The sequence below is a fragment of the Leptopilina boulardi genome, unplaced genomic scaffold, assembly GCF_019393585.1.
Source record: "Leptopilina boulardi isolate dan_hultmark-lab unplaced genomic scaffold, ZJU_Lbou_2.1 LbouV2_327, whole genome shotgun sequence".
NCBI lineage: Eukaryota > Metazoa > Arthropoda > Insecta > Hymenoptera > Figitidae > Leptopilina > Leptopilina boulardi.
Window position 1 is genome coordinate 4,358,262 of NW_026137893.1, and position 26,230 is coordinate 4,384,491.

General features: G+C 28.4%; 2 protein-coding genes across 2 annotated transcripts in view; one reads left to right on the top strand and one right to left on the bottom strand.

Moving 5' to 3' along the window:
• Window positions 1–26,230, bottom strand: part of LOC127284920 (uncharacterized) — a 94,523-nt gene that overhangs the window by 12,658 nt on the left and 55,635 nt on the right. The window lies entirely within an intron of this gene.
• LOC127284922 (uncharacterized) lies at window positions 5,212–7,777 on the top strand. The gene is made up of 4 exons (XM_051310643.1): window positions 5,212–5,385; window positions 5,550–5,630; window positions 6,239–6,511; window positions 7,535–7,777. Exons 1-4 carry the CDS (start codon window positions 5,247–5,249, stop codon window positions 7,624–7,626), a joined length of 585 nt encoding a protein of 194 aa, XP_051166600.1. The 5' UTR covers window positions 5,212–5,246; the 3' UTR covers window positions 7,627–7,777.

The window sequence follows — 26,230 nt, forward strand, 5'->3', positions numbered from 1 at the left end:
CGGAAGAGGTCCACGACTGACTAGGCCCTACGACCGACGCCACATTTTCGAGAACAGCGCGTGCGCAATTCTGCGTGCCAGCGATTTAGTACGGAGAACCAAACTGTTTAGTTCGTAGACATGAAACCTTCAAAAATATTTTTTGGTAGAGCAAACTAAATTTTTCGGTTGATTGCCACTTTCTTTTCTGTTGTGCCAACCATACTTTAGTAAGGCCAACTAAAAATGCTTAACTAAATTATTTTCTTATTATTACGATATTATTTTTCTCAGTGTACTAATTTACTTGTAGTTCTTATGCTTTTTAATATTTTTTAACAGATAAAGTTCACTTGAACTCGGCTAAATATTAATATTCTTGTTTCAACTTTGAGCTATTCTGTTCTGTCGGATAAACCCTACTTGGAAAAAGGTGGAAAAAATATGAATTGACTACATGTACTAATTTATTTGCAATGCTAATCCTGTTTTATATCTTTAACGTATAAAGTGCACTTAAACTCGGCCAAAGTTTAATATTTTTGTTTTAACTTTGAGAATTTCTGTTCTGTCGGATAAAAACTACGTGGAAAAGGTGGAAGAAATATTATTTGTTTACATGTGCTAATTTACTTGTAGTTCTTATACTGCTTAATATCTTTTAAAGGATAAAGTTCACTTGAACTCGTCTAAATATTAATATTTCTGTTTCAAATTTAAGAAATTCAGTTCTGAAGGATGAATACTACGTGGAAAAGGTGGAAAAAAAATTATTTGACTACATGTACTAATTTGATTGTAGTTCTTATGCTGCTTAGTATCCGTTAACAGATAAAGTTCACTTGAACTCGGCCAAATTTTAATATTTTTATTTTAACTTTGAGAAATTCTGTTCTGTCGGATAAAAACTACGTGGAGATGGTGGAAAAAATATTAATTGACTACATGTACCAATTTACTTGTAGTTCTTATGCTGTTTAATATCTTTTAAAGGATAAAGTTCACTTGAACTTATTTTACGGGGAACAGAAAATTTTGATACTTTTATGCCCATGGTTCGGGAGATTTCAGTAATTTTAAAAAGAAGGTTATTTAAAACAATTTTTATTTCGCAGAGAATGGAAAATAATGATTTTTTATGCCCATGGTTCGGAAGATTTCGGAAATTTTTAAAATAAGGTTATGTAAAGCAATGTTTTTTTCGGGTAATGAAAAATGTTTATGTTTATTGGCCCATGGATCGGAAGATTTCGGAAATTGGAAAAAAAAGATTAAGTAAAGTAAGTTTTGTCTCTTGGGAAATGGAAATTAATAATTTTTTATGCCCATGGTTCGGAAGATTTCAGGAATTTTCAAAAGAAGGTTAAAAAAACAATTATTATTTTACGGGGAACAGAAAATAATGATATTTTTATGCCCATGGTTCGGGAGATTTCAGTAATTTTAAAAAGAAGGTTATTTAAAACAATTTTTATTTCGCAGAGAATAGAAAATAATGATTTTTTATGCCCATGGTTCGGAAGATTTCGGAAATTTTCAAAATAAGGTTACGTAAAGCAATGTTTTTTTCGGGAAATGAAAAATATTTTTTTTTATTGGCCCATGGTTCGGAAGATTTCGGAAATTGGAAAAATAAGATTAAGTAAATTGAGTTTTGTCTCTTGGGAAATGGAAAATAATGATTTTCTTATGCCCATGGTTCAGAAGATTTCAGGAATATTCAATAGAAGGTTAATAAAAACAATTATTATTTTACGGGGAACAGAAAATATTGATATTTTTATGCCCATGGTTCGGGAGACTTCAGTAATTTTAAACAGAAGGTTATTTAAAACAATTTTTATTTCGCAGAGAATGGAAAATAATGATTTTTTAGGCCCATGGTTCGGAAGATTTCGGAAATTTTCAAAATAAGGTTATGTAAAGCAATGTTTTTTTCGGGAAATGAAAAATATTTTTTTTTATTGGCCCATGGTTCGGAAGATTTCGGAAATTGGAAAAATAAGATTAAGTAAATTAAGTTTTGTCTCTTGGGAAATGGAAAATAATGATTTTCTTATGCCCATGGTTCACAAGATTTCAGGAATTTTCAATAGAAGGTTAATAAAAACAATTATTATTTTACGGGGAACAGAAAATATTGATATTTTTATGCCCATGGTTCGGGAGATTTCAGTAATTTTAAACAGAAGGTTATTTAAAACAATTTTTATTTCGCAGAGAATGGAAAATAATGATTTTTTATGCCCATGGTTCGGAAGATTTCGGAAATTTTTAAAATAAGGTTATGTAAAGCAATGTTTTTTTCGGGTAATGAAAAATGTTTATGTTTATTGGCCCATGGATCGGAAGATTTCGGAAATTTTCAAAATAAGGTTATGTAAAGCAATGTTTTTTTCGGGAAATGAAAAATATTTTTTTTTATTGGCCCATGGTTCGGAAGATTTCGGAAATTGGAAAAATAAGATTAAGTAAATTAAGTTTTGTCTCTTGGGAAATGGAAAATAATGATTTTCTTATGCCCATGGTTCAGAAGATTTCAGGAATTTTCAATAGAAGGTTAATAAAAACAATTATTATTTTACGGGGAACAGAAAATATTGATATTTTTATGCCCATGGTTCGGGAGATTTCAGTAATTTTAAACAGAAGGTTATTTAAAACAATTTTTATTTCGCAGAGAAAGGAAAATAATGATTTTTTATGCCCATGGTTCGGAAGATTTCAGAAATTTTCAAATGAAGGTTGTGTAAAGAAATTTTTTTTTTGGGAATTGAAAAAATCGATTTTTATGGGCCCATGGTTCGGAAGATTTTGTTCATTTTTGAAAGAAAGTTTTGTAAAACAATTTTTATTTTAAGAGAATGTTAAATAATGATTTTTATGCCCATGGTTCGGAAGATTTCGGAAATTTTTAAAATAAGGTTATGTAAAGCAATGTTTTTTTCGGGAAATGAAAAATATTTTTTTTTATTGGCCCATGGTTCGGAAGATTTCGGAAATTGGAAAAATAAGATTAAGTAAATTGAGTTTTGTCTCTTGGGAAATGGAAAATAATGATTTTCTTATGCCCATGGTTCAGAAGATTTCAGGAATTTTCAGTAGAAGGTTAATAAAAACAATTATTATTTTACGGGGAACAGAAAATTTTGATATTTTTATGCCCATGGTTCGGGAGATTTCAGTAATTTTAAAAAGAAGGTTATTTAAAACAATTTTTATTTCGCAGATAATAGAAAATAATGATTTTTTATGCCCATGGTTCGGAAGATTTCGGAAATTTTCAAAATAAGGTTATGTAAAGCAATGTTTTTTTCGGGAAATGAAAAATATTTTTTTTTATTGGCCCATGGTTCGGAAGATTTCGGAAATTGGAAAAATAAGATTAAGTAAATTAAGTTTTGTCTCTTGGGAAATGGAAAATAATGATTTTCTTATGCCCATGGTTCACAAGATTTCAGGAATTTTCAATAGAAGGTTAATAAAAACAATTATTATTTTACGGGGAACAGAAAATATTGATATTTTTATGCCCATGGTTCGGGAGATTTCAGTAATTTTAAACAGAAGGTTATTTAAAACAATTTTTATTTCGCAGAGAATGGAAAATAATGATTTTTTATGCCCATGGTTCGGAAGATTTCGGAAATTTTTAAAATAAGGTTATGTAAAGCAATGTTTTTTTCGGGTAATGAAAAATGTTTATGTTTATTGGCCCATGGATCGGAAGATTTCGGAAATTTTCAAAATAAGGTTATGTAAAGCAATGTTTTTTTCGGGAAATGAAAAATATTTTTTTTTATTGGCCCATGGTTCGGAAGATTTCGGAAATTGGAAAAATAAGATTAAGTAAATTAAGTTTTGTCTCTTGGGAAATGGAAAATAATGATTTTCTTATGCCCATGGTTCAGAAGATTTCAGGAATTTTCAATAGAAGGTTAATAAAAACAATTATTATTTTACGGGGAACAGAAAATATTGATATTTTTATGCCCATGGTTCGGGAGATTTCAGTAATTTTAAACAGAAGGTTATTTAAAACAATTTTTATTTCGCAGAGAAAGGAAAATAATGATTTTTTATGCCCATGGTTCGGAAGATTTCAGAAATTTTCAAAAGAAGGTTGTGTAAAGAAATTTTTTTTTTGGGAATTGAAAAAATCGATTTTTATGGGCCCATGGTTCGGAAGATTTTGTTCATTTTTGAAAGAAAGTTTTGTAAAACAATTTTTATTTTAAGAGAATGTTAAATAATGATTTTTATGCCCATGGTTCGGAAGATTTCGGAAATTTTTAAAATAAGGTTATGTAAAGCAATGTTTTTTTCGGGAAATGAAAAATATTTATTTTTATTGGCCCATGGTTCGGAAGATTTCGGAAATTGGAAAAATAAGATTAAGTAAATTAAGTTTTGTCTCTTGGGAAATGGACAATAATGATTTTCTTATGCCCATGGTTCGGAAGATTTCGGAAATTTTCAAAATAAGGTTATGTAAAGCAATGTTTTTTTCGGGAAATGAAAAATATTTATTTTTATTGGCCCATGGTTCGGAAGATTTCATAAATTGGAAAAATAAGATTAAGTAAAGTAAGTTTTTTCTCTTGGGAAATGGAAAATAATGATTTTCTTAATTTTTTCGTACACCCATTAAACATTTTTTTTAGAAACATTAATATGATGATCTAAAAATCTAAAATTCCTTGAACCCTCACAACAAAAGGATATTCAGGATATCCTTGGGACGTCCTGGGGATATCGATTTGTTTTCGGCGGTTTGGATATCCCTGGGATATCTTAGAGATGTCCATGGATATCCAGAGGATATCTTAGGGATATCCGAATCGCCAAAAGCAAATGGATATCCCCAGGACGTCCCAGGGATATCCTGAATATCCTTGTGTTGTGAGGGAAGGAATTTTCAATAGGGGGACAAAATATTGGCGACCGAAATTCATATATTCATGCAGAAACACAAACAATCCTAATTTTTTTGTTGGTTTTTTTTTAAATTCAAACAACTTGAAATAAAAAAAAAAATTTTTAATTTCTAAGCAATGTACAGAATATAGTCCCATTTTATTTATGTAGATAACAGCGGCATATATTTTTCTTTGTTAAATGTATTTCAAATAAGTTATTATAAATTAGTAATTAATAATACTACTGAAAACAGTATAAAATCGAAGTGGTAAACTTCACGTGGAATATAAATTTGACAGTTGTTTGTTTACATCGTAAAAGATTGCATTAAAGAAAGATACGAAAAAATGTTTTATTTAATTTTATGGAACGATAAAAGTATAAGTGTTGTGGAGGATAATAAAATAAAAGAATTTAAATCGAATAATATGGTGTCTGTAAAATGGGGTAGACAAATTTTCGAAGCAAAAATAATTGCCCAACATGGTAAATGTGTTGGTTAAGTATTAAATTTCTTCTTATTTAAAAAATTTTAATTAAACAATTTTAAAAATAAATTTTATCTAAGTTTCTGCCATTAATGTACAATGATTTAATATTTAAATAGCGCATATGAAATAAATAAAGCGCTTTTTAAAAATTAATATTAGATTCTGAAGATTGGTTAAATGGATTAACAGTGAGTTCAGAAGGAATCATTTTAGGAGTAACTTCCGAAAGTAGTGGAAACGGTAAATTGTTATCTATTTTATATACAAAATATTAAAATATAAATTCACAGAATTTCGTTAAACAGTTCATTTTACAATAAAGAATGTCAAATTAACTTTATCAAATATTAGTTTTAATTATATGTATCTATAATTTAGAGATATTATATTTTTGTTCAATATTTGTACAGTTTTTTAATTACGAGGTTGAAAAATAAAAAAAAATCAATTTCTTTTTTAATTTATTATTTAAAAATAGACTAACTTCAGAAAATAATAAGCCTATTTAAAACCATTTCTGACAAGTAGAAGTAACATTAAGAAAAAATTTTAAATTGAATCGTTTTTATGTAAATAGTAATTCTTGAGGTATTTCATAAATTACAAGTGACTAATTATTTTGTTTTTAATATTTTTCGTTTTTTTCGCTCTTTTTAATTATTTATGTCTCATGTAAAATTTAATTTTTACATCTTTCGGTACATGTTCTTTTGAAAGCAATAAACTTGTTTATAGAGTTCTTTTTTATTTTCTTTTTACATTTCAGTTTAAATATTTATAAAGACGTGAAAAGTGTCTCGAAACTTACTATTTCTCACATTTCATTGATTTCAATTTTATTTCTGTAGACAACTCTGAAAGCACAGAATCTGCAGTGCAAGAAATACCAATCCCTGATCGTGACACGGAAAATGATACTATGGGAGAAGTGCATGTTGGAAACAACTTTTATATTACAGAATTGGATGAAAAAAATTTAAACAAGTATATTGACAATCCGAAAAAAATGGTAACCACGCTATTAATTTGTTTAGTAGGAAAAGAGAAATTAAGAAATATGTCACGATCAGGGAAAGGTACACATGAAGCAATACCGGAAGCACTTTTGGAGACTGTTGAAAGTAATATTTAATTTCAAATTATTGCTTGAAGGAAATTTGCACTACCGGTAAAAATTGAGAGACCACCTATTTTAAATAATAACCAAATAATAATTTTGGATTTCACAAATATTATTTTTCAAAGTTTTTTCATTTCTCTGCAAATGGGTGGTTTCTCAATTTTGATCGGTAGTGTACTATATGTACTGTACACATTAGGTGCGGAATACTCTAAAATTTTTTCAGCTTAAAAATTCTACTCATTATATTTTTTGAAAGTTCTTTAAAAGTAAAGAAGGGGTTACACCTTTTATGAAATTGTTTTATAAAATTCTGTTACATAACTTAGTAACTTCTAAAATTAAATGTTTAAAATATTATCTTGTACTACCAGGCACATTAAGTTATTCATAAAAAAGTTTAGCAACCATTTTCCATAATTGAGAAATCGAAATTTTTATTCTTTTTTTTTACTTCTTTTATGTATACCTTGTAATACCTCAAACGTACAAGATGATGTAACTCCTTTGAAGAATTTCACATAAAGATCAAAGTTAAAAATTTTTTTTTTAATTAAAGCATTTGCAGTACTTTAGGACTGTAATTTATTTAGACTTATATTTACTTAGAGGGAGTAGGTAAATGTTTTAGGTTTTAGTTTGGGATTATCGCAATTTATTAATTTCAGGAAAAAATCATAAAATATGTTTATTATTTAAAATCAATCTACACAGTTTGAAAAGTCGAAATAATATTATGTACTATAATTTTATCTTAAGTGTCCTTAACTTCAAAGATCTTTCCAAATTTAGCCAGGGATTTAACCATATAGAAAAGTCGAATAGTGCCATAGTGATCTATTTTCATGCGGACGCCCACAAATATTGATCTAAAAGAAAAAAATTTATTTTTTAAGAATTACCCTCTCATAGTAATACAAATGCTATAAGTTTGGAAAAACTTTTTGTTCACTTAATGTAAAATTTCTCCTTTATTTTTATTTCGTCGATAAATTCATTTTAAGATTATGTGTTTTTATTGCAGGATATGTATTTAATAAATGTTCTGAAAAACTTTCAACATTTCAATTTAAAAAGTGCGTCACAAAATTTTGCAGTAACTTAAAAAGAAAATAAAAGTTATTACATACTTCGTGGAGTTTAATTTTAAGCACAGACAAAATTTGCGAGTAAACTTGAAACTTATAAAAAGTTAAATCGGGCTTGTTTTTTTCCACATTTAAATATTTCAAACAAGGTTAAGTTGATTTTGTTGAAAATATTTGTCGTCAGGTGTTTAAAGTTAAAAAATTTTACTTTCTGTAAAATAATGATTTTCAATAAATAAAAATTTATTAATTAAAAAACTATTGTTTTCTTTTGTAACGTTAATTTCAAAAAAAATTACCTTATCTTCAGTAAAAATATGAGTAATTAACCATAATCATTAATTCATCTTCTGTGCTCATGGATTTCAAGTGGTTACTAAAACTTTTTTGGTTGAAATTTACAGCGCCGTTTTCTACAGCAAATAAAGATTCTTTGTACTTCAGGATAAACGGTTTGATCAACTGCAATTTGTCAAATAAAAAACAATGAGCTAATTAATTTTATGTTGCATTTCAAATCCTACGTTTCTTTTTTTTATTCATGCTTTTATAAAAGCTGCGTTTTACTTCATCGTCGCACTTCCAATTTGTCTTTAATTTCTGAAATGAATTTATAAAAAATTAATAGCGTTATACTTAACTGCAATTAATAAAATTTTAATTATAATTATAAATTGTATATAATAAAATATATAATATTATAATAAAAAAAATTAAAATATATAATAAAAAATAAATAAATAAAAAAAATAATTACTATATTTTGAATAATTAATTAAAATTTTATTATCTTATCTCTATTTTATTTTATTTTCCTGGTTGCAGTATATCGATTTTCATTCATATTTATCATTTTTACCATTATTTGTACAAACAATATCGACGTCATTATTTTCGTTATTCTCATGGTTAACGTCAGCAAGAAAAACAGCAACTAGTAAGATAATCTTTTTCTTTTTTAGCCTAAAAAATACTTTGTTAATTATTGTACAATCAAAATTAGAGCTTATCCACACAAGACGCGATACATAATTTCAAAAATTTAAAACCTATTTTTTCCGTCGTGATATTTTCTTCATGTAGATATTTTGGGTGCACTTCCGAAAACCCCCCCCCCCCTTCCGATTTTAATGAAACTTGGTATACTTACGTAATTTGATGCGCTGATCACGAAAATGATAGTGAAAATTACCGCAAATTTCATTTTTATGGTGAAATTATGTCACAGCAAAGAATGCAGAGGAGGGCGAAGCCCGCCTTCCCTAGTATCGTTGCTCTCTTTCAAAACAGACAGACAGTCCAATTCACATTCTTAATAATTAAAATTTAACTGGTGCAAATGATGCTTTATTTCGCCCTCAATTTGGATCTCAAAATAAATCTCAAATTGGGTCTCAAAAACAATACATTTGCTACATGTATTAATTAAAGTCTAACTTGTCTAAATGAGGCTGTATTTGGTCCTCAATTTGGACCTCAAAATGGATCTTAAATTGGGTCTCAAAAAAATATTTTGGCTACTTGTATTAATTAACATTTCACTTGTTCAAATAAAACTTTATTTCGTAACTTGTCTAAATGAGGCTGTATTTGGTCCTCAATGTAAACCACAAAATAGATCTCAAATTTGGTCTCAAAAAACTACAGTGTCTAAATATATTAATTAAAAATAAACTTTTCCAAGTGAGGTTGTATTTGGTCCTCAATATGGACCTCAAACTGGATATAAAATTGAGTCTCAAAAAAATACATTGGCTCCTTGTATTAATTGAATTTTAACTTGTATAAATGTGTCTGTATTTGGTCCTTCATTTGGACCTCAAAATAAATCTCAAAATGGATCTCAAATTGATTCTAAAAAAAAAATACATTGGCTACTTGTATTAATTAATATATAACTTGTCTAAATGAGACTATACTTGGACCTCAATTTGGACCTCAAAATAAATCTCAAGATGGATCTCAAAGTGGGTCTCATAAAATACATGGCTACTTGTATTAATTTAAATTTAACTTGACTAAATGAGGCTGTATTTGGTCCTTAATTTGGACCTGAAATTGGGCCACAAATTCGGTCTAAAAAAAGACATTGGCTACTTGTATTAATTAAAATTTATCTTGTATAAATAAGGCTGTATTTGGTCCTCAATTTGGACATCAAAATGGATCTCAAAATGGATCTCAAATTGAGTCTCAAAAAAAAAATACATTGGCTACTTGTATTAATTAGATTTTAACTTTTTTAAATGAGGCTGTATTTGGTCCTTAATTTGGACCTGAAATTGGGTCTCAAATTGGGTCTCAAAAAAAATACATTGGTTGCTTGTATTAATTAATAATTTAACTTGTCTAAATGAGACTGTACTTGGTCCTTAATTTGGACCTCAAAATAGTTCACAAAATGGATCTAAAATTGGGTCTTAAAAAATAAATTGTCAACTTGTATTAATTAAAATTAAACTTGTCCGAATGTGACTTTAATGCGTCCTCAAATTGAACCTCAAAATGGACATCAAACTGGTACCCAAAAAAATACATTGGCTACTTGTATTAATTGAATTTTAACTTGTCTAAATGTGGCTGTATTTGGTCCTCAATTTGGACCCCAAAGTGGATCTCAAATTGGGTCTCAAAAAATACATTGGCTACTTTTATTAATTAAAATTTAACTTGTATAAATGAGGCTGTATTTGGTCCTTAATTTGGACCTGAAATTGGGTCTCAAATTGAATCTCAGAAAAAATACATTGGCTACTTGTGTTAATTAGAATTTAACTTGTCTAAATGAGGCTGTATTTGGTCCTTAATTTGGACCTGAAATTGGGTCTCAAATTGAATCTCAGAAAAAATACATTGGCTACTTGTGTTAATTAGAATTTAACTTGTCTAAATGAGGCTGTATTTGGTCCTCAATTTTAACCTGAAAATGGACCTCAAATTCTGTCTCAAAAACTACATGGCTACTTGTCTTAATTTAAATTTATCTTGTATAAATGAGGCTGTATTTGGTCCTCAATTTGGACCTCAAAATAAATCTCAAATTGGGATTAAAAATAAAAATATATTGTTTGCTTGTAATAATTAAATTTCAACTTGTCTAAATGAGGCTGTATTTGGTCTTCAATGTGAACCTCAAAATAGATCTCAAATTTGGTCTCAAAAAACTACAGTGTCTAAATGTAGTAATTAAAAATAAACTTTTGCAAATGAGGTTGTATTTGGTTCTCAATTTAGACCTCAAAATGAATCTCCAAATGGATCTCAAATTGACTCTCAAAAAAATACATTGGCTACTTGTGTTAATTGAATTTTAACTTGTCTAAATGAGGCTGTATTTGGTCCTCAATGTTAACCTCAAAATGGATCTCAAATTGAGTCCTAAAAAAAGACATTGGCTACTTTTATTAATTAAAATTTAACTTGTATAATTGAGGCTGTATTTGGTCCTTAATTTGGACCTGAAATTGGTTCTCAAATTGGGTCTCAAAAAAATACATTGGTTGCTTGTATTAATTAATATATAACTTGTCTAAATGTGGCTGTATTTGGTTCTCAATTTGGACCTCAAATTGGGTCTCAAATTGGGTCTCAAAAAAATACATTGGCTACTTGTATTAATTGAATTTTAACTTGTCTAAATGAGGCTGTGTTTGGTTCTAAATATGAACCTCAAAATGGATCTCAAGTTTGGTTTAAAAAAACTACAGTGTCTAAATGTATTATTTAAAATTAAACTTATCCAAATGAGATTGTATTTGGTCCTCAATTTGGACCTCAAAATAGATCTCAAAATGGATCTCAAATTGAGTCTCAAAAACTACATGGCTACTTGTCTTAATTTAAATTTTACTTGCCTAAATGAGGCTGTATTGGGTCCTCAATTTGTACCTCAAATTGGGCCTCCAATTGGGTCTGAAAAAAGACATTGGCTACTTGTATTAAATAAAATTTATCTTGTATAAATAAGGCTGTATTTGGTCCTCAATTTGGACCTCAAAATAAATCTCAAATTGGGATTAAAAATAAAAATATATTGGTTGCTTGTAATAATTAAAATTTAACTTGTCTAAATGAGGCTGTATTTGGTCCTCAATGTTAACCTCAAAATGGACCTCAAGTTTGGTCTCAAAAAACTACAGTGTCTTAATATATTATTTAAAATTAAACTTTTAAAAATGAGGTTGTATTTAGTCCTCAATTTGGACCTCAAAGTGGATCTCAAATTGGGTCTCAAAAAATACATTGGCTAAATGTATTAATTAAAATTTAACTTTTTTAAATCAGGTTGAATTTGGTCCTCAATTTGGACCTCATAATGGATCTAATATTGGGTCTCAAAAAAATACATTGGCTACTTGTGTTAATTGAATTTTAACTTGTCTAAATGAGGCTGTATTTGGTCCTCAATGTTAACCTCAAAATGTATCTCAAATTGAGTCCCAAAAAAAGACATTGGCTACTTTTATTAATTAAAATTTAACTGGTATAAATGAGGCTGTATTTGGTTCTTAATTTGGACCTGAAATTGGGTCTCAAATTGGGTCTCAAAAAAATACATTGGTTGCTTGTATTAATTAATATATAACTTGTCTAAATGTGGCTGTATTTGGTACTCAATTTGGACCTCAAATTGGGTCTCAAATTGGGTCTCAAAAAAATACATTGGCTACTTGTATTAATTGAATTTTAACTTGTCTAAATGAGGCTGTATTTGGTCCTCAATGTTAACCTCAAAATAGATCTCAAATTTGGTCTCAAAAAACTACAGTGTCTAAATGTATTAATTAAAAATAAACTTTTCCAAATGAGGTTGTATTTGGTCCTCAATTTGGACCTCAAAATAAATCTCAGAATGGATCTCAAATTGACTCTCAAAGAAAATACATTGGCTACTTGTATTAATTAGAATTTACCTTGTCTAAATGAGGCTGTATTTGGTCCTCAATTTTAACCTGAAAATGGACCTCATATTCTGTCTCAAAAAATAAATAGGCTAAGTGTATTTATTAAAATTTAACTTTTCAAAATGAGGCTGTATTTGGTACTCAATTTGGACCTCAAATTGGGTCTCAAATTGGGTCTCAAAAAAATACATTGGCTACTTGTATTAATTGAATTTTAACTTGTCTAAATGAGGCTGTGTTTGGTTCTAAATATGAACCTCAAAATGGATCTCAAGTTTGGTCTCAAAAAACTACAGTGTCTAAATGTATTATTTAAAATTAAACTTATCCAAATGAGGTTGTATTTGGTCCTCAATTTGGACCTCAAAATAGATCTCAAAATGGATCTCAAATTTGGTCTCAAAAAACTACAGTGTCTAAATGTAGTAATTAAAAATAAACTTTTGCAAATGAGGTTGTATTTGGTTCTCAATTTAGACCTCAAAATGAATCTCCAAATGGATCTCAAATTGACTCTCAAAAAAATACATTGGCTACTTGTGTTAATTGAATTTTAACTTGTCTAAATGAGGCTGTATTTGGTCCTCAATGTTAACCTCAAAATGGATCTCAAATTGAGTCCTAAAAAAAGACATTGGCTACTTTTATTAATTAAAATTTAACTTGTATAAATGAGGCTGTATTTGGTCCTTAATTTGGACCTGAAATTGGTTCTCAAATTGGGTCTCAAAAAAATACATTGGTTGCTTGTATTAATTAATATATAACTTGTCTAAATGTGGCTGTATTTGGTTCTCAATTTGGACCTCAAATTGGGTCTCAAATTGGGTCTCAAAAAAATACATTGGCTACTTGTATTAATTGAATTTTAACTTGTCTAAATGAGGCTGTGTTTGGTTCTAAATATGAACCTCAAAATGGATCTCAAGTTTGGTTTAAAAAAACTACAGTGTCTAAATGTATTATTTAAAATTAAACTTATCCAAATGAGATTGTATTTGGTCCTCAATTTGGACCTCAAAATAGATCTCAAAATGGATCTCAAATTGAGTCTCAAAAACTACATGGCTACTTGTCTTAATTTAAATTTTACTTGCCTAAATGAGGCTGTATTGGGTCCTCAATTTGTACCTCAAATTGGGCCTCCAATTGGGTCTGAAAAAAGACATTGGCTACTTGTATTAAATAAAATTTATCTTGTATAAATAAGGCTGTATTTGGTCCTCAATTTGGACCTCAAAATAAATCTCAAATTGGGATTAAAAATAAAAATATATTGGTTGCTTGTAATAATTAAAATTTAACTTGTCTAAATGAGGCTGTATTTGGTCCTCAATGTTAACCTCAAAATGGACCTCAAGTTTGGTCTCAAAAAACTACAGTGTCTTAATATATTATTTAAAATTAAACTTTTAAAAATGAGGTTGTATTTAGTCCTCAATTTGGACCTCAAAGTGGATCTCAAATTGGGTCTCAAAAAATACATTGGCTAAATGTATTAATTAAAATTTAACTTTTTTAAATCAGGTTGAATTTGGTCCTCAATTTGGACCTCATAATGGATCTAATATTGGGTCTCAAAAAAATACATTGGCTACTTGTGTTAATTGAATTTTAACTTGTCTAAATGAGGCTGTATTTGGTCCTCAATGTTAACCTCAAAATGTATCTCAAATTGAGTCCCAAAAAAAGACATTGGCTACTTTTATTAATTAAAATTTAACTGGTATAAATGAGGCTGTATTTGGTTCTTAATTTGGACCTGAAATTGGGTCTCAAATTGGGTCTCAAAAAAATACATTGGTTGCTTGTATTAATTAATATATAACTTGTCTAAATGTGGCTGTATTTGGTACTCAATTTGGACCTCAAATTGGGTCTCAAATTGGGTCTCAAAAAAATACATTGGCTACTTGTATTAATTGAATTTTAACTTGTCTAAATGAGGCTGTATTTGGTCCTCAATGTTAACCTCAAAATAGATCTCAAATTTGGTCTCAAAAAACTACAGTGTCTAAATGTATTAATTAAAAATAAACTTTTCCAAATGAGGTTGTATTTGGTCCTCAATTTGGACCTCAAAATAAATCTCAGAATGGATCTCAAATTGACTCTCAAAGAAAATACATTGGCTACTTGTATTAATTAGAATTTACCTTGTCTAAATGAGGCTGTATTTGGTCCTCAATTTTAACCTGAAAATGGACCTCATATTCTGTCTCAAAAAATAAATAGGCTAAGTGTATTTATTAAAATTTAACTTTTCAAAATGAGGCTGTATTTGGTACTCAATTTGGACCTCAAATTGGGTCTCAAATTGGGTCTCAAAAAAATACATTGGCTACTTGTATTAATTGAATTTTAACTTGTCTAAATGAGGCTGTGTTTGGTTCTAAATATGAACCTCAAAATGGATCTCAAGTTTGGTCTCAAAAAACTACAGTGTCTAAATGTATTATTTAAAATTAAACTTATCCAAATGAGGTTGTATTTGGTCCTCAATTTGGACCTCAAAATAGATCTCAAAATGGATCTCAAATTGGGTCACAAAAAAATAATTTGGCTACATGTACTAATTTACTTGTAGTTCTTATGCTGCTTAATATCTTTTAACGGATAAAGTTCACTTGAACTCGGCTAAATATTAATATTTCTGTTTCAACTTTAAGAAATTCAGTTCTGAAGGATGAAAACTACGTGGAAAAGGTGGAAAAAAATTATTTGACTACATGTACTAATTTACTTGTAGTTAGTACGCTGCTTAATATCTTTTAACGGATAAAGTTCACTTGAACTTGGACAAATTTTAATATTTTTGTTTTAACTTTGAGAATTTCTGTTCTGTCGGATAAAAACTACGTGGAAAAGGTGGAAAAAATATTAATTGCGACTACATGTACTAATTTATTTGTAGTTCTTATGCTGCTTAATATCTTTTAACGGATAAAGTTCACTTGAACTCGGGTAAATATTACTATTTCTTTTTCAACTTTAAGAAATTCAGTTCTGAAGGATGAAAACTACGTGGAAAAGGTGGAAAAAAAATTATTTGACTACATGTACTAATTTACTTGTAGTTAGTATGCTGCTTAATATCTTTTAACGGATAAAGTTCACTTGAACTCGGCTTAATATTAATATTCTTGTTTCAACATTGAGTAATTTTGTTCTGTCGGATGAAAACTACGTGGAAAAGGTGGAAAAAATATTATTTGTTTACATGTACTAATTTACTTGTAGTTCTTATGCTGCTTAATATCTTTTAACGGATAAAGTTCACTTGAACTCGGCTAAATATTAATATTCTTGTTTCAACTTTGTGAAATTTTGTTCTTTCGGATAAAAACTACTTGGAAAAGGTGGAAAAAATATTATTGGACTACATGTACTTATTTACTTGTAGTTCTTATGCTGCTTAATATCCGTTAACAGATAAAGTTCACTTGAACTGGGCCAAATTTTAATATTTTTGTTTTAACTTTGAGAAATTCTGTTCTGTCGGATAAAAATTGCGTGGAAAAGGTGGAAAAAATATTAATTGACTACATGTACCAATTTATTTGTTGTTCTTATGCTGTTTAATATCTTTTAACGGATAAAGTGCACTTGAAGTCGGCCAAATATTAATATTTTTGTTTCAACTTTAAGAAAATCTGTTCTTTTAAATAAAAACTTTGTGGAATTGGTGGAAAAAATAATAATTCAGTACATGTACTAATTTATTTATAGCTTTAATACTGTTTAATAACTTTTGACGGATAAAGTTCACTTGAACTCGGCTAAATATTAATATTTTTGTTTCAACTTTGAGAAATTCTGCCACGTATCAAAGTACCTACGCTATTGCCACGGTATGCCCATGGTATACATGAAATTTCGGAAAAAAGTGTGCCCCCCTTAACTTTGACAGTTTTGGTGCTACGATGATCAAATTTGGTATACTTACGTATCTTCGTGAGTAGATTAAAGGAAAATTATATCAAACGTATTTTCGTGAGTTGATTAAACTCTGAGTGATCTTCTTAATTAAAAAAGAAATGTGTCTGCCGAGGGTTAAACTTTTTTAGTAAAGAATTGTTATATTAGTTTTATTTTTTTTATTATAACTCTTATAACATTATTTAATTGACAACATAAAATGCGAATGAACAGGAGGAGAAATTAAAAAATAAAAGACAAATTTTGAACAATTCTAAGTAAAAAATAAGAAAATTCTAATTGATGAAGATTATAATTTTAAGGGGAGCACCTACTTTAGAAGGTCAAAAAATGTGTAAATTTCAGGAATTTTTTTTCTCAAACACATTGAAATAAATTGATGCGAGATTTTGTGGATGTTTTCTCATATATTTAACCTTTTAAAGTATAATTTTTTCATTCAAAAAAATAAAATTTAATAATAACATAAATGTCATATATATATATAACCTAACGCTGCTGAAATTTTCCCACTGAGCCCAATCTAGAGTCCACAATTCTTATCAAAATCAAAAAAATCAAATTTTTTCTTCGATCGTACATTATTACCTTTTATACAAATTAAAAGATTTCGATAGAAATTGAAAATTAAAAATTTTACATGACTTTAAAAAAAAAATTCATTAATATAGAAGGCACTAATGTACGATTGAAGAAAAATTTTTGTTTTTTTGTTCTTGATAAAAATTGTGGATTCTAGATTGGGCGCAATGGGAAAATGTCAGCAGCGTGTATATGACGTTTATTTTCTTATTAAATTTTATTTTTTTTTCGATAAAAAAATTATATTTCGAAGGTTTAAATATGTAAGAAAACATCCACAAATACTCGCATCAATTTATTTTAATGCGTTTAAGAAAAAAATTCCTGAAATTTACACATTTGTTAACTGTCTATAAAGTAGGCGCCCTCCTTAAAGATGATAGTGATGCTGAGGAGGAACATTAACAGAAAATTATATGGTATAATAAGCTGCAACGCTTATTATTTTAATCCAATTTTGCTTATTTTAATAAAAAAATGGATTAAAATAAGCAAAATTGGATTAAAATAATAAGCGTTGCATCTTATTTTATTGCCTTTTAATTTTATTTGTTGTTACATTCTAAATCTGAATCAGTGAAAATTTCACTGAATTCAAATCAGTGGCCACTGGTGAATTAAAGAAAACTGAGCCACTGATTTGAATTCAGTGAAATTTTCACTGATTCAGATTTAGAGTGTAATTAAAATTGTTAACATTTTTAACAATTGATCAAGTGATGATACAATCAATAAATGTGAGGTACACTACCGTCCGAAATTGTGCGAACTCTGCTTTTTCAACAACTATAAAACTGTTCAAATCTTCAAAAATATTAAAACTAAAATTTTTTCCTCTTTATTTTATTAAAGCTAATAAAATTCTGAAAGAAATGACACCTTGACAAAGAGAATATGTTAATTTTTCAATTAGATATCTAAGAAAAACCCAATTTTCAATGTTTTTACTATTTTTTTTATTTCTCTGGCAAAAATTAATATTTTTAAACGTTCTTAGGCTCATTGAAATCATATTTTGTTATGCAATTCAAATTATATAAAACAATTCATGTACACATTCTTCGCTAGCGTATGCAAACCCTGAAAGTTGACTCATAAAATGTCAAAAAATTGTGATTAATATTTATATGACAAAAAATGATCAGTAAAATGTATAAATCTTAAATTTACTTACATAAATCAGAGAAGTTTAGAATGATATATTTACATGATTTTTAAACATTATATTTTATTGTAGAATTAAATTTAAATTTTTTGACATTTTATGAGCCAAATTTCACGGTTTGCATACGCTAGGGAGGAATGTGTACATGAATTGTTTTATATAATTTGAATTGCATAACAAAATACGATTTCAATGAGCCTAAGAACGTTTAAAAATATTAATTTTTGCCAGAGAAATAAAAAAAATAGTAAAAACATTGAAAATTGGGTTTTTCTTAGATATCTAATTGAAAAATTAACATATTCTCTTTGTCAAGGTGTCATTTCTTTCAGAATTTTATTAGCTTTAATAAAATAAAGAGGAAAAAATTTTAGTTTTAATATTTTTGAAGATTTGAACAGTTTTATAGTTGTTGAAAAAGCAGAGTTCGCACAATTTCGGACGGTAGTGTACGTCAATAGCACAATTGAGTCGCCGGAAAGTAAAACCACACATAAAATTCTGACGGCCATGTTAATTCAATGGGAGTCAGAATTTTATGTGTGGTTTTACTTTCCGGTGACTCAATTACTCATAAAGAACAATTCATAGGAATTGTTCAAAATGGTTGCCATTTTGTTGTACGCAAATCTGTGCGCGTTGTCGGAAACTGCGAGTTGCATTTAGTAACATTTCTGGCGTAATTGTTGCAAATGCGTCTACAATTCTTTGGCGTAAGTCCTCAACGTTTTGAATTTCTACGGCGTAGACAAAATCTTTCACGTAGCCCCAAACAAAATAGTCGAGGACGTTGAAATCGGGGGACCTTGGAGGCCATGGAACATCTGTTCCGAGCGCGATGATTCGGTCACCAAACATTCTCCGTAGTCGCTGGATAATTCTTTCGGGTCTATGAGGTGGTGCGCCGTCTTGAGCCAAATACATACGGCGAATTTCTTCAGGAGTGATGCCTGCTTCCTCTAAAAGTCTTGGAAACTCCTCATCCAAAAACTCGCCGTACATATCTGCGTTCAAATTTCCATCAAGGAAAAACGGCCCTACCAAACGGTCTCCCACTACTCCACACCACACATTCAAAGAAAAGCGTCTTTGACATCGCTGCCGAGAAATTAAAAAAGGGTTCTCCTGAGCCCAAGAATGATTGTTGTGGGAATTCCACGACGAAGGAACTCTCCCAAAAGTTGACTCATCTGTGCAGAGTATTCTCTCGGAAAAATTTGGATCGCCACGATGTTGATCTAAAATCCAATTGCTGAATTCAATCCGCCTTTGGGAATCACCAACGTGTAATTCTTGGACTGCCAGGAAGTGGTAATCATGGAAACTGTATAAAAAGAAATATAAAAAATTAATTAATAAAAATCAGAACAAAAATCCAATGCATAACACTAACATGATAAGCTATCGCGATTCTAAGCATACGCCTTAAGTATTATGCTTCAGTATTATACCTCAGTATAATGCCTAAGTTTTATACCTAAGTATTATACTTAAGTATTTTACCTAAGTATTATGCTTAAGTATTATGCTTAAGTATCATGTTTAAGTATTATGCTTAAGTATTATACCTAAGTATAATATACTTAAGTATTATGCTTAAGTATTTTACCTAAGTATTATGCTTCAGTATTATACCTAGGTATAATATACTTAAGTATTTATTTAAGTATTATGCTTAAGTATTATGCTTAAGTATTATGATTAAGTATTATACCTAAGTATTATGCTTAAGTATCATGCTTAAGTATTATGCTTAAGTATTATGCTTAAGTATTATGCTTAAGTATCATGCTGAAGTATTATGCTTAAGTATTATGCTTAAGTATTATACCTAACTATTATGCTTAAGTATTATACCTAAGTATTATGCTTAAGTATTATGCGTCAGTATTTTGCTTAAGTATTATGCTTAGGTATTATACCTAAGTATCATGCTAAGTATTATGCTTAAGTATTATACCTAAGTATTATGCTTAAGTATTATGCGTAAGTATTATGCTTAAGTATCATGCTTAAGTATTATGCTTAAGTATTATGCTTAAGTATTATGCTTAAGTATTATACCTAAGTATTATGCTTAAGTATTATGCGTAAGTATTATGCTTAAGTATCATGCTTAAGTATTATGCTTAAGTATTATGCTTAAGTATTATACCTAAGTATTATGCTTAAGTATTATACCTAAGTATTATGCTTAAGTATTATACCTAAGTATTATACCTAAGTATTATGCTTAAGTATTATACCTAAGTATTATGCTTAAGTACTTTACCTAAGTATTATGCTTAAGTATTATGCTCGAGTGTTATGCTTAAGTATTATACCTAAGTATTATGCTTAAGTATTATGCTTAAGTATTATGCTTAAGTATTATACCTAAGTATTATGCTTAAGTATTATGCGTAAGTATTATGCTTAAGTATCATGCTTAAGTATTATGCTTAAGTATTATGCTTAAGTATTATACCTAAGTATTATGCTTAAGTATTATGCGTAAGTATTATGCTTAAGTATTATACCTAAGTATTATGCTTAAGTATTATACCTAAGTATTATGCTTAAGTATTATACCTAAGTATTATGCTTAAGTATTATACCTAAGTATTATACCTAAGTATTATGCTTAAGTATTATACCTAAGTATTATGCTTAAGTACTTTACCTAAGTATTATGATTAAGTATTATGCTCGAGTGTTATGCTTAAGTATTATACCTAAGTATTATACCTAAGTATTATGCTTAAGTATTATGCTTAAGTATTATGCTTAAGTATTATACCTAAGTATTATGCTTAAGTATTATGCTTAAGTATTATACCTAAGTATTATGCTTAAGTATTATACCTAAGTATTATGCTTAAGTATTATACCTAAGTATTATACCTAAGTATTATGCTTAAGTATTATACCTAAGTATTATGCTTAAGTATTATACCTAAGTATTATGCTTAAGTATTATGCTTAAGTATTATGCTTAAGTATTATACCTAAGTATTATGCTTAAGTATTATACCTAAGTATTATGCTTAAGTATTATACCTAAGTATTATACCTAAGTATTATGCTTAAGTATTATACCTAAGTATTATGCTTAAGTATTATACCTAAGTATTATGCTTAAGTATTATGCTTAAGTATTATGCTTAAGTATTATACCTAAGTATTATGCTTAAGTATTATGCTTAAGTATTATGCGTAAGTATTATGCTTAAGTATTATGCTTAAGTATTATGCTTAAGTATTATGCTTAAGTATTATACCTAAGTATTATGCTTAAGTATTATGCGTAAGTATTATGCTTAAGTATCATGCTTAAGTATTATGCTTAAGTATTATGCTTAAGTATTATACCTAAGTATTATGCTTAAGTATTATGCGTAAGTATTATGCTTAAGTATTATACCTAAGTATTATGCTTAAGTATTATACCTAAGTATTATGCTTAAGTATTATACCTAAGTATTATGCTTAAGTATTATACCTAAGTATTATGCTTAAGTATTATACCTAAGTATTATGCTTAAGTATTATACCTAAGTATTATACCTAAGTATTATGCTTAAGTATTATACCTAAGTATTATGCTTAAGTACTTTACCTAAGTATTATGCTTAAGTATTATGCTCGAGTGTTATGCTTAAGTATTATACCTAAGTATTATACCTAAGTATTATGCTTAAGTATTATGCTTAAGTATTATGCTTAAGTATTATACCTAAGTATTATGCTTAAGTATTATGCTTAAGTATTATGCTTAAGTATTATACCTAAGTATTTTGCTTAAGTACTTTACCTAAGTATTATGCTTAAGTATTATGCTCGAGTGTTATGCTTAAGTATTATACCTAAGTATTATACCTAAGTATTATGCTTAAGTATTATGCTTAAGTTTTATGCTTAAGTATTATGCTTAAGTATTATACCTAAGTATTATGCTTAAGTATTATGCTTAAGTATTATGCGTAAGTATTATGCTTAAGTATCATGCTTAAGTATTATGCTTAAGTATTATGCTTAAGTATTATACCTAAGTATTATGCTTAAGTATTATGCTTAAGTATTATGCTTAAGTATTATGCTTAAGTATTATACCTAAGTATTATGCTTAAGTATTATGCTTAAGTATTATACCTAAGTATTATGCTTAAGTATTATGCTTAAGTATTATACCTAAGTATTATGCTTAAGTATTATGCTTAAGTATTATGCGTAAGTATTATGCTTAAGTATCATGCTTAAGTATTATGCTTAAGTATTATGCTTAAGTATTATACCTAAGTATTATGCTTAAGTATTATGCTTAAGTATTATACCTAAGTATTATACCTAAGTATTATGCTTAAGTATTATACCTAAGTATTATGCTTAAGTATTATACCTAAGTATTATGCTTAAGTATTATGCTTAAGTATTATACCTAAGTATTATGCTTAAGTATTATACCTAAGTATTATGCTTAAGTATTATACCTAAGTATTATGCTTAAGTATTATACCTAAGTATTATGCTTAAGTACTTTACCTAAGTATTATGCTTAAGTATTATGCTCGAGTGTTATGCTTAAGTATTATGCTTAAGCAGTATACTGAAGTAGAATACCTAAATATTATACCTAAGTATTTTACCTACGTATTATACTTGAGTATTATACTTGAGTATTTTGCTTAACTCGTATGATTAAGCATTATGAAAAAATATATATTACCCCTCATCCCTTAGCGTCTGTTGTATCGTCTAATACGTTAGGTTCAAATCACGCACAGCATCTCTAATGCTGTGCCTTGAATGTTCTCGAAAGTAGTTGATTATTCGTCTTTCGTTTTCAACCGTTCTCGCTCTCCTAGGAGCCCCCACTACGTCAATGTTGTTCGGGAGAACATTTCCATTCTCCCGAAGTCTTTGAACTGCTCTGAGTATTGTTTGGTGGGTCGGCCTTCTTCCTGGATGGCGTATGCGAAATTCTCGCGCCGCACGATTTGCATTATTGCCATATTGGCGATAAAAATCCACCATTTCGTTATATTCCCTAACGGTATATGCCGGCATTATTGTATTCTTCTTATTCTGTTAATTTTTAAATAAATAAGTAATATAAATTAATATATTATTTCCAAATACTTGCAAAAATGTAAGAGAAATTGTTTTTCAAATTATTTATATTGAAATATTTGTTTTCAAAGAATTCCAAAAGTTTTGCAATTCATTAAAAAAAAATTTTTTTCATATTTTTGGAATACATTTGCTTTTCTGAAAATAAATTTCTGAAAGTAAAGAAGGAGAAAATTTTTTTTTAAATTCTTTATTTTGAAATATTTTTTTTCAAAGAATTTCAAAAGTTTTGCAAAAAATGTAAAAATGGAAAACTTTTTTTCACTTTTTTACATTGCAAAATTTATTTTTAAAAAAATTACAAAAATATTGCAAAAATGTAAAAAAAAAATTTTTAACTTTTTTTTACACTTTTTGCAATATTTTTGCAATTCTTTAAAAAATAAATTTTGCATAGAAAAAAAAATTTTTTTTCATATTTTTGCAATACATTTGCTTTTCTTAAAATAAATTTTTGAAACAAAATCAGGAGAAATTTTTTTTTCAAATTCTTTATTTTTAAATATTTTTTTTCAAACAATTACTAAAGTTTTGCAAAAAATGTAAAAATGGAAAACATTTTTTCAGATTTTTACATTGAAAAATATATTTTTCAAAAAATTGAAAATATATTGCAAAAGATAAGAGAAAAAAAATGTTTCGCCTTTTTTACTTTCAAAAATTTATTTTAAGAATTGCAAAAATATTGCAAAAGGTAAGAGAAAAAAAAATTTTTGCCTTTTTTACTTTCAAAAATTAATTTTCAGAAAAGCAAATGTATTCAAAAAATATGAAAAAATTTTTTTTTAATGAATTGCAAAACTTTTGCAATTCTTTGAAAACAAATATTTCAAAATAAATAATTTGAAAAACAATTTTTTTTTCTATGCAAAATTTTTTTTTCAAAGAACTGCAAAAGTTCTGCAAAAAATGTAAAAAAAATTTTTTTTTACTTTCTTTACATTTTTTGCAATATTTTTGCAATTCTTTAAAAAATAAATTTTGAAAGTAAAAAAAAATTTTTTTCAAAGAATTTCAAAAGTTTTGCAAAAAATGTAAAAATGGAAAACTTTTTTTCACTTTTTTACATTGCAAAATTTATTTTTCAAAAAATTACAAAAATATTGCAAAAATGTAAAAATAGTATATTACGATACAAGGCCAGAAAGTTAGATTTCCTGGCGGGCGTGAAATATAAGGCCGAGGCGAAGCCGAGGCCTTATATCACGCTCGTCAGGGCATCCAACTTTTTGGCCGTGTGTCGTATACTATTTTTCTTTATCCCCACCCGAAAGTACGGTTAATAATTAGTCTTAATTAACAAAAAAGCATGAATATCTGTCAATTTGCGTTTACCCATGTGTTTACTTTTGTGGCCTGCGTCGTTAACGCAATCTGTCGGCCACCACGCGAAGGGTGTTGCGCAATGTGTTTGGTTTCTGCCAGATGACCGGTACAGTAGGTCGCCCGCCCGACTTTTGCAAAGCCGAGGCGAAGCCGAGGTTTTTGCTGGTCGGGGCGGGCATGAAAAGCATATTGTATGGGGAAATTTATATGAAAAAAAAAGTTTTTAATAAGAAATCATGTAAAAAAGTAAAAATTCAGAAATTTATACGAATTTATTCGTAGAATTAAAACTAACATTATTTTAAGATTAATATCAAATAAATTATTTACATGTATTCTTGTTTTACTTGTTTTTGCAATTGCATGAAGTGACGTTAAAGACGCAGTTGTTAAAAGTGCAATTTTCAAATTGCAACTCGTGTTTTTTCAGTGATGAATTTATATTGCGATTTTCATTGTCAATATCTTCGTTACTCTGTCTGCATTTTGGTTGCTGAACTTTTGCTTCGTTTTCAAAACGTACTTTTATTCCTGGTTTAGCAAAAAACTGTTTACTGTTGCCAGTAACTTGTTGGTTTTCATTATTAGCTGGTAAGAATAAAGGTTTATTTCTTGCTGTGGTAAAACCACTTTCCACACCTCCACCTGAATAAAATCTTTCGTGAATAAAAATTGAACATAAGTTTATTTCTGTAATAAAATAAGCATTTATTTACTTACTTGGAATTGGTTCAAGGTCGTCAGATTTATCATTCCCGTGTTTAGTGATTATCTGCGCATTAGTCAATGGCTTTAAACGCTTTTGTGTGCGACTTTGATTATTTAAATTTTCGTTATTTTCTCTTTTTCTACTGCCAGATGGCTCAACAGTTGTTTGATTTTCGAAATTTAATATAATTCCTGGTTTTTCAGAAAATGATTTACTACTGGCAATGTTCAATTGATTTTGATTTGTAACTGGCACAAGTAGTTTCGTTTTCCTTGCTGTCAAAGAAGCATTGTTTACAAGTCCATCTGAAAAATGTCAGTTATAAGTGAAAAGTGGTATTTTTTCGTATTTTTCGTAACAATGATATTTTGGTCACAAATTTCAAAAAGTATTTTCGTATATTATTAATTAAACTAGTGATAATTCGTATTTTTGTAGTAAAATACTATTTTTTGTCCTTACTTGGAATTGGGTCGTCCGAGATGAAATCATCAGAAAAATCTGACCAATTAAGATTGTAATCAGATTCATTTTTTTCGACGTTTTCCTGCGCGCTACTTGATGGTTCCGGATGAGAATTTTTCGTACTAGCTTTTTGAACGATCCCATCAAAGATCAGCTGCCTGTTGTGCATTGAATTTTCAATGTAGCCCTGAGCAATTATATCAGATCGCCATCTCCCCAGCTGCTTAACCTTTTGCATGTTAGCACCGGAATCAGAGAGAAGCGTCGCTGATGTTCGTCTGAAGCAGTGTCCAGTGAATTTTTCTGCATTTGGCAGTTGTAAAAAGGAAGCAATTTTTTGAGGCACTTCACCTATTTTGTGCCTTCCAATTACTTGTCGCTGACATTTACCTTCTTGGTACCGTAAGAAAAATTTTTCGCTGAATTGTCCGGA

What these genes read in the sequence shown, in the direction of transcription:
- LOC127284922 (XM_051310643.1), top strand. Translation starts at nt 5,247, where the DNA reads ATGTTTTATTTAATTTTATGGAACGATAAAAGTATAAGTGTTGTGGAG. An exon ending in AAAAATAATTGCCCAACATG is followed by an intron (nt 5,386 to 5,549) that starts GTAAATGTGTTG and finishes AATTAATATTAG; the next exon opens with ATTCTGAAGATTGGTTAAAT. An exon ending in TTCCGAAAGTAGTGGAAACG is followed by an intron (nt 5,631 to 6,238) that starts GTAAATTGTTAT and finishes TTATTTCTGTAG; the next exon opens with ACAACTCTGAAAGCACAGAA.